The following is a 14,322-nucleotide window of genomic DNA, read 5'->3' as shown; positions in this document are numbered from 1 at the left end:
CGATAGTATGTGAACACATAGTTGTGGCTGTGTCCCAGTAAAACTTTATTTACAGAAACAGGCAGTTCCTGGGCTATAGTTTACCAACATCAGCTCTCCCTTTCTGTATGTGCATTTAATAAAAAAATTTAAAAAGAAGAACTATTTACTTATTAGTAGAGATCCCAGTGGAGAGTTTTTTGAAACTGTATTTGCCTCAATTGACCAATCACCCAACAGTCCTGATTTAGTGGATGAATACATCTATATCAATAGGGGATTGTGAGTTGGACACCAAAGCACTGCTTTGCTTTGTGGAGGTGATACGAAAGCCAATGCAGTATATAATCTAGAACTTCATTTTTGGAGATCAAATAAGCATCAATATGAGTAGAATAGTTACTGGAACTTCCATTCATCTTGACTCACCAAAGCTGCACATGTTGTCTTAGGCTTTAGCGCGTATTTCTCTTGTAAAAGTTATAAGGCAGTGATTGAGGAGACCACATCGTCTTTGATCTGCTACTTTTTAATTCTTTTCCTTTCCCTGTTAATAGCTGAGCTGCTGTGGCGTGCAGAACTACACCAACTGGAGCACCAGCCCCTACTTCCTGGAGCATGGCATCCCCCCCAGCTGCTGCATGAATGAAACCGATTGTAATCCCCAGGATCTACACAATCTGACTGTGGCCGCCACTAAAGTTAACCAGAAGGTACCTGCTTTCTCCCAGCCCTGATTGGACCACTGGTGAATGTTTGGGAGGACTTTTTTGTTTCTGTTGAAATTTTGGCAAATAGATTTGAAATGGGAGTCAAGGAAAAGAGAATCTTACTTTGTGGTTCCTTGATTGCCTGGGAGAGGCACTTGAGCCTGCTCACTTCTAAAAGAAAAAGCTGTGAGTAACTCAGATCAGCCTTGTCTTTGTCTCCCATAGCAAGGATCTACCAGGGATAGTTAGGAAGGTTTAGCAAGTGGTTTCTGTTCACCCTGATGCTTATGTCAGACAGCGAATGTTGGCTTTCTTCTTTTGGGTGTCCGTCTTCTGCTTAATATGCCATCTAAACATGAAATTGTTTGCAGCTGGGTGTCATACTTTGGCAGCAAGAGGGCAGTAGAGTTGACAGACAGCATCTACTGCTAGGAGGGTGGCCTTTATTTTAGGGAGTTCACTGCCATAGGAAAAGAAATCAGCAACTCGGATTCAACTCACAGTCAACCTCCTGACTCCCAAAGAAATCAGAGAAAAGGAAAAAGAGGACTAAATGAAATTTAAAAGTTAGTACATAGTGGAAATGAGGGAAATTAAGTGTTAATAGAGAAGAGGAAAATCAATTCTGTATTCCACTTTACAGAGAATAAAATGAAGACATGATGTAACTGCATGTGAAGACTATCTACATTCTTAAATGTTTAGAGAAATACCATATATAAAAGACATTTTGGTAAACAAAAGGGAGGAAAAAACCTACTATTATGTTTACTTTCTGTTATTCAGTCATGGGGTAAATCTTTTCTTGCTAAGATAAAATTTTGTTCTTATGATGCCTTCAAAACTCTACGTAATCTGTACCAACTACTGAATAATTCAGAGAAAATATAGTAAGATTCAGTACTTACAGCTTCTTGTCTAAGTTAAAAGTACATCTATTTCTATTGGAATTTTCTTATGGATCCAAACATTGAGGCTTCCTTCATCTCTTACTAGTTAATAAGGTAACTTCTGGCTTCTTCATGGACATCCCCACTGAGCACCCATATATGTCATTATGCTTCCATTTTATGAAGTGCTAAGCATACTTGGCATGTGGTAGACACTCCAATTTATGGAAGGCAAGAAGTGCTCTATGGCAGTGAGATAGTTGATATAACAGAGCCTAAGAAGGTCGTTCATGAAAGCAGTACCCAAGTCTTTTTTTTTCCCCACTCAGACTTCCTCTTCTTTTGTGAAAATTGAGAATCCAGCAGTCAGGAGCACAGGGTCTGGTGTCAGGCTCCAGTAGAAATTCTGATTCAGCCACTTGTTGGTTATATGATCTCGGTCAAGTTACTTAACTTTTCTCAGTCTTGCTTTTCTCATCTGTAAAGTGGGAATAATAATAGCAAATGCTCCTTGGGCTTGATTTGAAGATTTAATGAGGTAAAGTATCAAAAGCACAGTGCCTGGCACAGGTTATGGCACAGATGTGATACATGTTAACTGTAATATAAATGATGGTGGTAAAATCTGTCTTCTACATCACATGGAGTCTTTTATTGAAATTATGCAGGATTTTCTTATAGGGAGGATCTTTTGTTAGTATCTAAAAACAAGTTTGGAGACATATCCTATTGTGCATCTATAATCCTTACAGTTATTTCCAGAAAGAGAGATAGGGTAGCATTTTTTCATTTCATTGATAAACTTACACATTGACCTCACTTTCCATCTCTCTACTACAATCCAACTTTATATTTTCCTGGCCACCTCAAATACTTAGAAGATCTGCTTAACTTCTCTCTTACTTACCTTATAGCCTCCAACCTGGTCCCCTCCGAGGAAAAAAGTGAATGAAAACTAAAATTTGTCTACCGAGTTTCATTAGACATTCTTATTTAATGCCCACCCGAACTTATGAGACAAATAACTTCTCCTTGCTAAATATCAGACACCTAACCTATAAAAGGTGAGAGACGGGAATGGGGTAATAGTAGATGCTCATAAATGTTACCTCTCCTCCCAGTGATTCCTTCCCCTAGGAGGCTTAATTACTGGCACATTCTAGTTATATGGAATCCTGTGATTTAGAATAAATGGCTCATCCCTGTAGATCCTTTGGTGTCTTGAACCCTGTACTCTGATAGCACAGAAAGATGGTACTTGGCTCTTACCAGGAAGCCCGAGAGACCTGTCTTGTACAGATAACTGAGAGAGAATAGGAAGAAAGTATGAACAGTTAAATAGGATATTTATTGCTTGGATTTGGGGACAGGTTTTATTTTGGTTTTGCTAGCAGGATGATGAAATGTCTGCAGGCTCAGTTGGCTCATAGCATTGGCTGAAATCCTACTTCATAGGAATTGTTTGACAGTTTCTAAGAGCAAGAGAAATAGAGTTATTCTGCTTGGCAGCTACAGAGATACCTTTTCCCATAACCTCTCTGGGACTAGCCTTCTACTCCTAGTAGTTAAAGCCTGCCACTTGCAGATGTTTTCCATTGGTGATTGTTGATTTAGACCTGCTGAGAGGGCGAGCACATGAACTGTTCTGATTATCTCCTAGGATACTTAGCAGGTCTGTGTAGATTTATCTCACACCTGACAACTAGACTTTCATATTAGGAAATTATGAGAGATTGTTGTGAGTAGATAAGACCATAGTTTAGGGAAGAATTTAAGGTTGAATGCAAACATGGCCAGTGGTTGTAGTATTAAAGCAGCTCCTACAGTAGGCAGATCTGTGCTGACACCTGGAAAATGAACTTTGGGGTCCATGCAGTAAATAACAGAAAAATTCAGAGATGGAAAACATTTATTTTGACATTGGTCTCTTATTGTTTAAATAAAAACAAAAAAAAATGAAGTAACTTTTATCTTCTCATTTTAAGTAACCCTATTACTGATATGATTCATTAACCTGCTTTCTTATTTGGAGTAAAAAATAATGAGAAAACATTTGTTACAGAAGAGTGCTTCTCACCCTTTAATGGGCATGTGAAGCATCTGGGTATCTGGTTAAAATTCATTAAAAATATGTCAAAAGGAATAACCCATGGATTTGGCAGATTCTGATTCAGTAGGTCTAGGGTGGGACCTCCAATTCTGCACTTCTAACAAGTTCCTAGGTGGTGAAATACTGCTCTTTCAAGAACCATACATTGAGGATCAAAGTGTAGAAAGAACTATTTTGGCACGGCTGTACTAATGCCAGTCAGTCATTTCCTTTTTCTGGTTTCTCCTACTGGTTGGAGTGGCCTTACCAAAAATAATGTGATCAAATCTAAAATCTTCTAGAGTGGAGTAGAAATCATACTTTAGAAAATATATTCAGCTGAAGTGTAGAATTGAAGTGTGCAGAAAAAAAACAAATCTATTCCAAACTATTTTCCAGAATAAGAAAATAGCTCATTTTGCTTCTCTGGGTTGTATTATCAGGCTTGTGTTTCTGTATTTTGAGCTAACCTAACACTGGTGCTGATCTGGACCTCATTTCTTAGCCCCATCGTCACTGCAGAGAGAAGATATAGTAATGATGGCCAGCCTGGCAAACGGCTGTCTTAGCTGCTACATTTTGGGAAAGTGTTAGAAAATCCACATCTCTCTCCATTTTGTCTTATTCCTAACCCGAACTCTTCTCCCTTCTACTACCTTTTGAAAAACAGTGTGAGGCTGGGCATGGTGGCTCATTCTTGTAATCCCAGCACTTTGGGAAGCCAAGATGGGCGGATCACCTGAAGTCAGGAGCTCGAGACCAACCTGGCCAATGTGGTGAAACCCCGTCTGTACTAAAAATACAAAAATTAGCCAGACGTGGTGGCACACACCTGTAATCCCAGCTATTCAGGAGGCTGAGGCAGGATAATCACTTGAACCCTGGAGGCGGAGGTTGCAGTGAGCTGAGGTCACGCCACTGTACTCCAGCCTGGGTGACAGAGCAAGACTGTCTCAGTTAAAAAAAAGAAAAAAGAGAAAAAGAAAGAAAAAAATAGTGTGATATATAATGTTACTAGTAAAAGTGAAATCAGCAAGCTTCTACTTTGGGGAATCAAATTTCAAAACTCCCCATGAGTGATAATGTATTTCCTTTCCCACTCCCACCCTGGCCTTCAAATTTGCCTCAGATAACTAAGGAGTATAGTTTGTCAATTGCATTGAAAACATGTGTCACACAAAGGGAACAGTATACACTGGGTCCTATAGGAGGGTAGAGAGTGGGAGGAGGGGGAAGATAAGGAAAAATAACTAATGGGTACTAGGCTTAATACTTGGGTGACAAAATAATCTGTACAACAAACCCCCACGACACAAGTTTACCTATATAACAAACTTGCACATGTACCCCTGAACTTAAGTAACAAAAGACAACATGTCTCGAAGCACTACTTCTAAGTTAATGCACCTTTTTTTTCTGCAAGCAGACTACGAATATATATAATTATCACTTAATAGAAGACACAGCATGGGTATAATTTTTTACAAGCTATAAGAAATGTTAAATTGTTAAATTTGAACTTTAAAAGGGGAAACATGGTTGGGTTTTTTTTGTTGTTGTTCTTCAAATGTTATTAAAACTTGGTGTGCCATTCTTGATAAACAAGAACCAGCCTTAACCTGTTTATTATATTAATGTCTTTATTTTTTACGTACTTTATACACTTAAGTTGAAGCCCTTTTCCGGAAAGCTGGAAAAAGACCATGTCTTCCTAGCTGAATAAAGACTCTAGGCTGATTTTGCCAGTTTAAATAAATATACTTAAAATACTCTCTCTCTTTCTGGGAAAGATGACCCTAGAACATAAATTTTCCCTATTTAAAAAATTCTAATGGTCTCATAAGGAAGAACCCTAAAACTCCATAAAGTTGGCAGATATCCAAACACTTCCCTCTAGCTAGATGATTTCAGTTTGTTTATTCAGGTTTTGTCATTCATCGTCAAAATGCTAGTAACTATGTTTATGATGCTGAGATTTCCTGTTCAAGGATGCAGAATGTCTTTTCATCTTTTCAAGCCTACTTCTTTATCTCTATCGTGTTTGCTTCATAGATCTTACAGATTTCTTGCTAAATTTAGTCCTACTACGGAAACATTTGTCGATGAAATTGTGTCTGGGATTGGCTTTAAATGGAATGGGAGTTGGGGAGGCTCAAATGAAACAAGATTGACCAAATATTAATTTGTGATGTTAGGGGAAGGGTCATGTGTCTCTACACTTTTGTGTATGTTTAAAATTTTTTCTTATTTTTTTAAGTTTGAAAAGAATGCTAATAAATCCCTAGAGTGAGTTGCAATTATATTTGCTGAATTGAGGTTGAACTGTGTGTTGGGAGTGTTTGCAGTACACATAGCTTGAGTAAAAAGCTTAGCCTGAGTCAAAACATGTCTCCAAGACAGTGTTTTTCTTTTTTCAGGGTTGTTATGATCTGGTAACTAGTTTCATGGAGACTAACATGGGAATCATCGCTGGAGTGGCGTTTGGAATCGCATTCTCCCAGGTAGCCTACATAATTGTGCAGAGCCTGTCTAGCCTTTCCTCTGCCTCCCTCCCTGGCCTCCAGATTCTCAGCCTGCCTTCCTGTACTTTGGGAAAAGCTGATAGATGGGGTCAAAGCGCCTTGCTCATTAGTCCTCAGGTGATCTGTTTATTGATTTTTCTTTTTCAACTCAAATGAAGTTTTGTCATCAAGGGAATATCGGTTACAGTTCAACTAATGACTGGCTCCAGATAAACAACTGGCTACTTCTATAGGTCAAATGGAGGTTCACTGAATAACGTGCTGGCATAATTGGAGCATAAACAATGCAAAACATCAAATGGCTGATCTGGATTTGGGGGAAGCTTTTTTCCTGATTGATCTGACCCTTTTTTGCTAATTCCTGTGTATTATGGATGATATCATTCCCTTTAAAGAAAGCCTAAATTTAACAAACTTCAGCTTGTGATCATTATTTTAATCTCTAGCTTTGACTGTAAGAGGTTTGACTATGCTTATTTGGTTTCTTAAGAGGAAACCAAATTTTGTGTATTAAATTTTATATCCCTTTATCTCTACCTACTGTCTAAAAATCAATGGGAGAAGTACTATGCCAATTAAGTAAACCACACACACTTGAGGATAGAACAAGATTAAGCTAAATCTAAAATGTAGCCCACCTCCACCAGGCAGGGCATGGTCCCACAGGCTTCTGATCTCCCAGACAAATGATATATCCTTGCTAAAATGTTGCTTTGGGTAGAAGAATCGACATGTATAGTTAACAACCAAAAGCAAACTTTGTTTATGGTTTAACTCAGACTTTGTTAAGAGCAACAGGTCATTTTTCAAACAAAGCCCAATTAATGTTGTCTGAGTAATGTCTCCACAGCTCTCATTTCATTTTTTAAAATTTCTTTTTATTCAGGACCTGGTGTCTACAACAAACCACAACTCTAATTTCTGCATAGGCTATCTCAGACTCGAATTACTTTTCCCCACCCATCTGTATCTCTGGCCCTCTGGCTTAGCAATGCCAATGAACTTTAATTTTATTCCAGTTTGTTCCTAAAACTTTCTAGTTGAAATGTGAAATATACAGAAAAGTGCATAAATTATGTTTACAGCTAATAAGTTACCACAAAATGAACATAGCTGTGTAACCCTCACTTAGATTAAGGAATAGAACTTTAGTCTGATGGTTTACTTTTTATAAGTAGACAGCCTTAGAGAGGTAGAAGAGCTTTTCTTCTTAAGCAGTTACAATACCTGTGTGACATTTTATCTCACAAGAGCATGTGGGCTCAGCCAGCACAAGTGTGTTTCTTGTTGCAATTTCAAAATTATCTTTTACCATGCTTCATTATTTTTTCTTTTTATTTTACAGCTCATGAAGTGAATTAAGCTTTCAACACTCCAACACACAGACAAACCAGAGTGGGGTCACAAACAATGCAAATTAACTCAGTCTCCAGAGACATTTGAAAAGCAATTGCTACTCTAAAATTTTTTCTAGTGGCTATAATATTTCAATAATAATACTCAGTAACATCAGTCTAATGACTGAGGGACATTTTAGAGGATCCCCAAACCCTGGTGACTGATGCAAATGTGCAGGATGCACTTGACAGCCTTGAACATCCTGTTTACTTAACACATGTATGTGTAGCATCACATTGTTAACATCAAAAGGGTAGTCTTGTGTTTGGCATTGAGGAGGCCTGTCCCATCTGAGGAAAAAAATAAAGGGATATTATGCTGATATTGTACATGAGGAGAAGAGAGCCTCAAAGAATCTGGAATCTCATGAATGAAACACCTTACCATCCAAGAATATTTCCATGTGGCCATAAGTGTATGTGTGGTATCAGGAGGATCCTATTTTCATTAATGAGATAAATCAAATGAATCCTTCTCCAAGTAATGAATCTGATTAACACCTCTCTTCCACTCTTCTCTCACACATTCCAGTGAAGAAATTTATGATTAGACAAATAGTTATCTGGCCTGATAAGCATTAATCTCTCTGTGCTACCTTAAAGAAATCTGTGATTCATGAATTGTTGAATATGCCCTGTGACCATCTAGGGCAGTACGAGGGGCTTTGGCCTTAAGGAACCTCAACTCCGAAACTATCTGCAGTGAGTTTAGGTCTCATCAAGGTACCACATAGTTGTTGGGGTAATAAAACACAAAGCCCAGTGGCATCACACCACAGTGCCAGTACTGTTCACCCATGTGGCCAGGCAGGACCAGCAGGGTGGAGACTTGAGATCTTCTCCCAGGTTCCGGCAAGGAGAGGGATGGCTGTTGCTGGCATTTACCAGCCAGATGCACCAAGAACTGCAGCTATTTATGGTGCCATAAAACTCAGGGTTCCTGAAAGTTGAAGTTGGCTTCCAGACGTCCATAAATTCGAGGCAACCTGGGGACAATGGTGGCCGTTTACCAGATGCCTGTTCACAAAGAACCAGCCCTATTGATCCTGGTCAGTGACCTGGAACCAGACCTTTAGCTACATGTGTTCAGAAATTTTAGAGCCAATGTCATAGTAAAATTTAGCAAATGTTGGCTGATATTGATAACCAATTGTGTTGCCCTATTCCTTAGCCTTCCTATAATAAAGAAGGCTCTACTAAGTAGAGACCACAGAGAGGACAAAGTAGGTAGGAAAAAACAGAGCTCTCTCTCCCCTCACCCTGCCTTTCGTTGGCTTGCCCTTGACCTTTTTCTTGCCTTTTGCTTTGCTTGCTCTTGTGACCTCTATTCTATCATCTGTTGGAAGAAACTGGTCATGCACATCTATTGTCTCAGAGATTAAAGGTGGTATAAAGTATTAGGAAAACTAAGCTGGGTCTAGCCTTTTAATAGACTGTGCAGGAACTTTGCCCCTGTTAGCTAACTTAGCTAATTGAAAGCTCTTGAGTGCTGTTTTTGGACAGCAGCAGGGTTGTGTCAAGCATTGAACACTTCTCTCTATAAACTTCCATTGCCTTTGTCCTCTCAAGCTAAACCTCATTTGTCTGGACTTGATGGGCAGGGTCTGCTGCCTGTAAATTTATAGCAGGAGGTTGAGTGTGTTTAGTCGGGTACTTCATCTGTGGCAACTACTCTTTCACTCGAGGGCTTGGGGAGAGAGAGAGAGAGACAGAGCATGTACGCACATCACCCCTGTCCTATCCCCACCCCCAATATGGCCTGGAAGCCAAAAGCCATGGGATGCCTGGGCATGGACATGTTTATTGTTCAATTTGTGGCATTGTGTATATGTACATAGGCATGTGTGAATGCAGTGGGGAAATGGGGTGTCCTCTGGACCTCTGTATTTAGTGCTTCTGTGTCTAAGGTAAATAGACCCAGGACTTTGCTAGACTTAGAACCTGTTGGGCTGGATTAATTCCCCATATCATATAATATTATAGTCCTGAGTAAAGAAAGTAGAGCTGTTTTCCAGAAGGGGAGGGTTGAGTGACTTGCTTGAAGTTGGGCAGTTACTATAGATCCAGGATTATAATTCTGACCTCTTTACTTGGCCTGCTGTATTAACTTTTAAGGCCAGAGATCATCCTTGTTCCTGCCTCTGATAGCACCTGAAGGGAATTCGTTTTGTTCTTTTATAACAAAAAGACTTAAGTCTGTGAAATTCAAAGGGAAAAGGTACTCGTAAGAAAACACAGGTCCTATTCCTACCCATACATTTTCAGATCCTCACCCTCCTGTCTGGCCTCCTTCAGGGTCAAAATGCTGCTAAGATGATTCATTATATGCCAGTCATTCTTTTCTTTTTGAGGGCCCTTGAGAAGACCTGTTTACCTTTTCTATGTAGAGGGCAGGACACGGCTGGGGCTATACTTAGATAGGAGAAGAGGGTACAGCCCAAGCTCTGAGAATTACCTGTGTAGCTTGGGGTGTATTCTTTAACCTCTCACAACCCTCAATTTTCTTATCTGGAAAACTGAGATTGTAATATTGTACAGTTTAAGGTATGGATTCAATACAGGCTAAGTGCAGTGGCTCATGCCTGTAATCCCAGCACTTTGGGAGGCTCAAACAGGCAGATCATTTGAGCCCATATCCCAGCCATACCCAGCTGACAAATGTAGACATATCAGGCCTGGTCAACATGGCAAAACCCCATCTCTACTAAAAATACAGAAATTAGCTGAGTGTGGTGGTGCATGCCTGTAATCCCAGCTACTCAGGAGGCTGAGGTAGGAGAATTGCTTCAACCTGGGAGGCAGAGATTGCAGTGAGCCAAGGTTGCACGACTGCTCTCCAGCCTGGATATTCAATACGGTCAGCCCTCCATATCTGCAGTCAGCCCTCCATATCTTCAGGTTCTGTATCCATGGATTCAACCAGCTATGGATTGAAAATAACAATATGACAAAAAATAATACAAATAAAAACAATATAGTATAGCAACTATTTATATAGCATTTACATTGTATTAGGTATTATGAGTAATCTTGAGATGATTTAAAGTATAAAGGAGGATATGCATCGGTTATATGCAAATATTACACCATTTTGTATCAGAGACTTGAGCATCCTAGGATTTTCCTATCCTCATGAGGTCCTGGAACCAATCTCCAGCAGATACTAAGGGATGACTGTAATTTGTTCTACCCCAATGTGTTATTTAACTCTGACACTTATTTGATTTTTGACATTATCAAGTGTGTTCTGGTGTTGATCCTGGAAAATGGAAGTTCTAACAAACAGAGACAAGCTATGAGGTTCAAGGTTGTTACACTCATATTTTAGTTTCTCATTTGGCAGAATATTCTGGAGGTTACAGTCATGGTACCTTCAGCCACTTGGCAGTAAGTGCATGAGACTTTGTATTTTATGGCACCAAATGATGTTGGCCAGAGCCTTGGTAGAAGATAGGACGAGTCCAATAAGATGATGATGTTTCCTTACCTGAAAGAGGTTATAGTTTGCATATTTCACAGCACAGTTTTAATTTGAAAAAGGAAGATAAGAGATGAGAACTGGAACCTGCACGGGTAGGTTAAGAGCCAGGAAAATTGAGTTCAGGTGTTTCTGTGACCAACAGTGGGACCTGAAGTGGCAGCAGGTATTTCACCTGAAAGATATGGGTGACTAGGTAGATTGGATGAGCAGTTCCCTGCCCTGGAATGGTTGTTAAAACACCAGTTGCTGGGCCCCACCCCCCAGAGTATCTAATTCAGCAGGTCTGGGGTGAGATCTGAGAATGTGCATTTCTAAAAAGGTCCTAGGTGATTATGATGCTCTTGGTCCTGGGGTCACACTTTTAGTGACACAGGTTATTCCCACCCCTTATCCAGCAAAACGTGCCTTGTTGTCTAAGGAGAAGGGACTACACTGGCCAAGAGAAAGCAGCCTCTAAACACAAGTGCACAATTGGCCCCTCTCCAAAGAATGCTGATCCTCCAGATTCATGAGTGGGAATTTTCTAATGAACAGAACAAGATGTGCTTAAGGGTGTCTTGAGAGTATCACAGCCATCTTTATTAGATTTACTTGTGCCATAGTTTAGATCAAGGCACAAAGACAAGTGGAGGACTAGAATCTTCTGAGGAGGTGGAGGTACTATGTCATTGGTTGTCCTGAGGCCCCTAAAAAACTAGGAGGTGGGCCCTGGGTGTAGATGAGCCCACTTTAGGCCTAAGATGTCTACATGGTTGAGAGACAGAATATAAAACTCCACTTTCCCCTATCCCCTCCTACCTTTTCACAAGCCATGGCTTTCTTACCTCACTGGTGAATGTACCTGGTCAAGAATAGTGTCTCTATTCTTGCCTCAAGGAAAGAACTATTATTTTGTCAGCCGGGTATCACTGGGATATTATAGTATGCTGAGAAATCTTCTAAATGCATGTGCTATAGCTTTGAATTAAATTTTAGCCTTTTAGTTAATATATCACTAAATCTGTGTTTCTTATTTTTTTATTGCTCTCATAACATGAATAAATTTTAATAGCCTTAAGTGTCAAAAGTTGTTCTTCAATGGCCAGAGTGAGCTACAGCTGGAACATGATGGCCAGTTTGAGAACCTCCAGTTGACCCTGCAGTTAGACTCCCAACAGCTGAGATCCCATGGTTGAAATCAGGTTTTATCTTTTGCTCTAGGGCCCTTTCCCTATTTACATACAGAAACTTCTTAAAAACAATTATGTCTAGTGATACACATATATCAAAAATCACATTATATCCCATAAACATATAAAATTATCAATTAAAAATTAAAAGAAAGATGTGGTTCAGTGACTTGAGAGTCTCATTTTTGTTTTTCTCCCTGGCAACAGTTGATTGGCATGCTGCTGGCCTGCTGTCTGTCCCGGTTCATCACGGCCAATCAGTATGAGATGGTGTAAGGAGGAGGTAGGTGGCAGTGGGGAGTGTTTAATTTTGGGACACAAAATTGGGACACATACTACCCTTCAAATGTGCAGGAGTACTGCCTGGCCATTGAGCACCTGATCCTGGCAGCACTCGTCCGTGTGCGGAAATCTCATTTCCGTGGTTGTGGGAAGGAGGTATAATTGGTTCTTTTGTGAAAAATGTGGAAATGCTTTTTTCAGCTTGTTACCTTTCTTTTCAAGTCCTTATTATTGGTGAATCACTGACATGTTTTAATTTCTCTCTTAGTCTTTCAAGAACAACGGAATAAGAGACCTGTTTTAAAAAGGAACTACATCAATCTTTGAAAGACTTCCAAAGAATGTTAGAGCACAGTACATAATACACCTGCCCTGCTCCTCCTATCCCTTAGCCCCCCACGTGCAACTGACACTCCTACCCAGTCTCTACTCTACCTTTTAGCCCATGTCACGTGTAGTGTCCATTTTGTGAAGCCCTGTTGTGCCACAGAGTGTAGCCAGGTCCCCCTGCAGCTAGTCCTAGTGAACCTCACCCTGAGGCCCTGCATGGGCCAGCCCCTCCATCTGTACTTGGTCCAACTGCAACTCATCATCGGTGACTGGTTATCACACCATCGCTGGCCCCTTTGGACCCTGCATGTAGTGTGGGAGGCTCCTGTTAGCTCCTCACTGTGGTAAATGCCACACACCTTTAAGTAGATAAGCAGACGATAGTTATCTGTTCTTTTGACTTAATCTCATTTGGTTTGATTTTCCCTCTACTAAGGCTTTCCTACCTTCTTCAGGCTGCCTAAGACATGTAAAGAAACACATCGGTAGTTGTCCGTGAGGAGAAAAAAAGCATGTGTCATGCATGAAGGAAACTGAGCTTTAGGTGGTCTCCTTGCTTGTTACATACCTGGGTATGTGTAGGCAGTTTAGTGCATCTTTGCCTCTCAGTTGAAACCTGTATAATCCTGTTACAAAACTGTGTTGTTGCTTCTTGTGAAGGCCATGATATTTTGTTTTTCCCCAGTTAATTGCTATTGTGTTATTTTACTACTTCTCTCTGTACTTTTTTCTTGCATTGACATTATAGACATCGAGGACCTCATCAGATCAATTTAAAAATGAGTGTGAAGGGGGAACAAGTCAAAATATTTTTAAAAGATCTTCAAAAATAATGCCTCTGTCTAGCATGCCAACAAGAATGCATTGATATTGTGAACATTTGTGATATATGTATTAATAAATAGAGCAATTACAAACAACTACGTTCTGGTTCTGTTTTTTGGTTCTTACGAAAGTCTTTAAACACATTTCTATTCCATCTTGCTCTTCAGGACATTGCAGGCAGGTGGACCTCACACACACTGACACACCTCTCCATGTGTGCTCCTACCCCACCAAAATAGCATCAGGCAGCAGAGAAGCTAAAGGGTTAGATTTTTAAAATTATTGTATGGACACTTCAGAAACTTTAACCATTTATCATGAACAGAATACATTGTTGTCTGCAGAAATAGAGCCTTCATATCATTTCAGGCCTCTGAAATTCTTGGGCCTGAAATTCATGAAATAAATACAAAGATTTCAGCTGAGTTTTTAAAATCTGGATTTCATTTCTTAAAAAAGGAAATGAGCCTCTATTCTTCCCTTCATCATTTCTAATGAGCATATATTCTTCCCTTTCCTCTTTGTTTTCTGGGTTGGATCGAATAAACGCAATCTAGAGAAGAGATTACATCCTATGATTTAGCCATCGCAGCGCCCCAGTTTGTACTGAATTTTGGAATGCTTTCACTTGATTTAAAGAGCATTTTA

At 39.8% G+C, this 14,322-nt stretch overlaps 1 protein-coding gene across 1 annotated transcript in view; it reads left to right on the top strand.

Annotated features, from left to right (window-relative positions):
• The window catches only part of TSPAN7 (tetraspanin 7), a 124,362-nt gene extending 110,593 nt beyond the window's left edge, over positions 1–13,769 (top strand). The window contains exons 5-8 of the mRNA XM_017507008.2: positions 537–692; positions 6,086–6,169; positions 12,445–12,520; positions 12,788–13,769. Of these exons, the coding sequence (XP_017362497.1) occupies positions 537–692; positions 6,086–6,169; positions 12,445–12,513 (309 nt within the window). The 3' untranslated portion in view covers positions 12,514–12,520; positions 12,788–13,769. The remainder of the gene's footprint in view (positions 1–536; positions 693–6,085; positions 6,170–12,444; positions 12,521–12,787) is intronic.
• The last annotated feature ends 553 nt before the right edge of the window (positions 13,770–14,322 follow it).

Source organism: Cebus imitator, unplaced genomic scaffold (genome assembly GCF_001604975.1).
Source record: "Cebus imitator isolate Cc_AM_T3 unplaced genomic scaffold, Cebus_imitator-1.0 Scaffold366, whole genome shotgun sequence".
Taxonomy (NCBI): Eukaryota; Metazoa; Chordata; class Mammalia; order Primates; family Cebidae; genus Cebus; species Cebus imitator.
The sequence above is the reverse complement of the archived record's forward strand: the minus strand, read 5'-3'. Positions and strand labels throughout refer to the sequence as shown.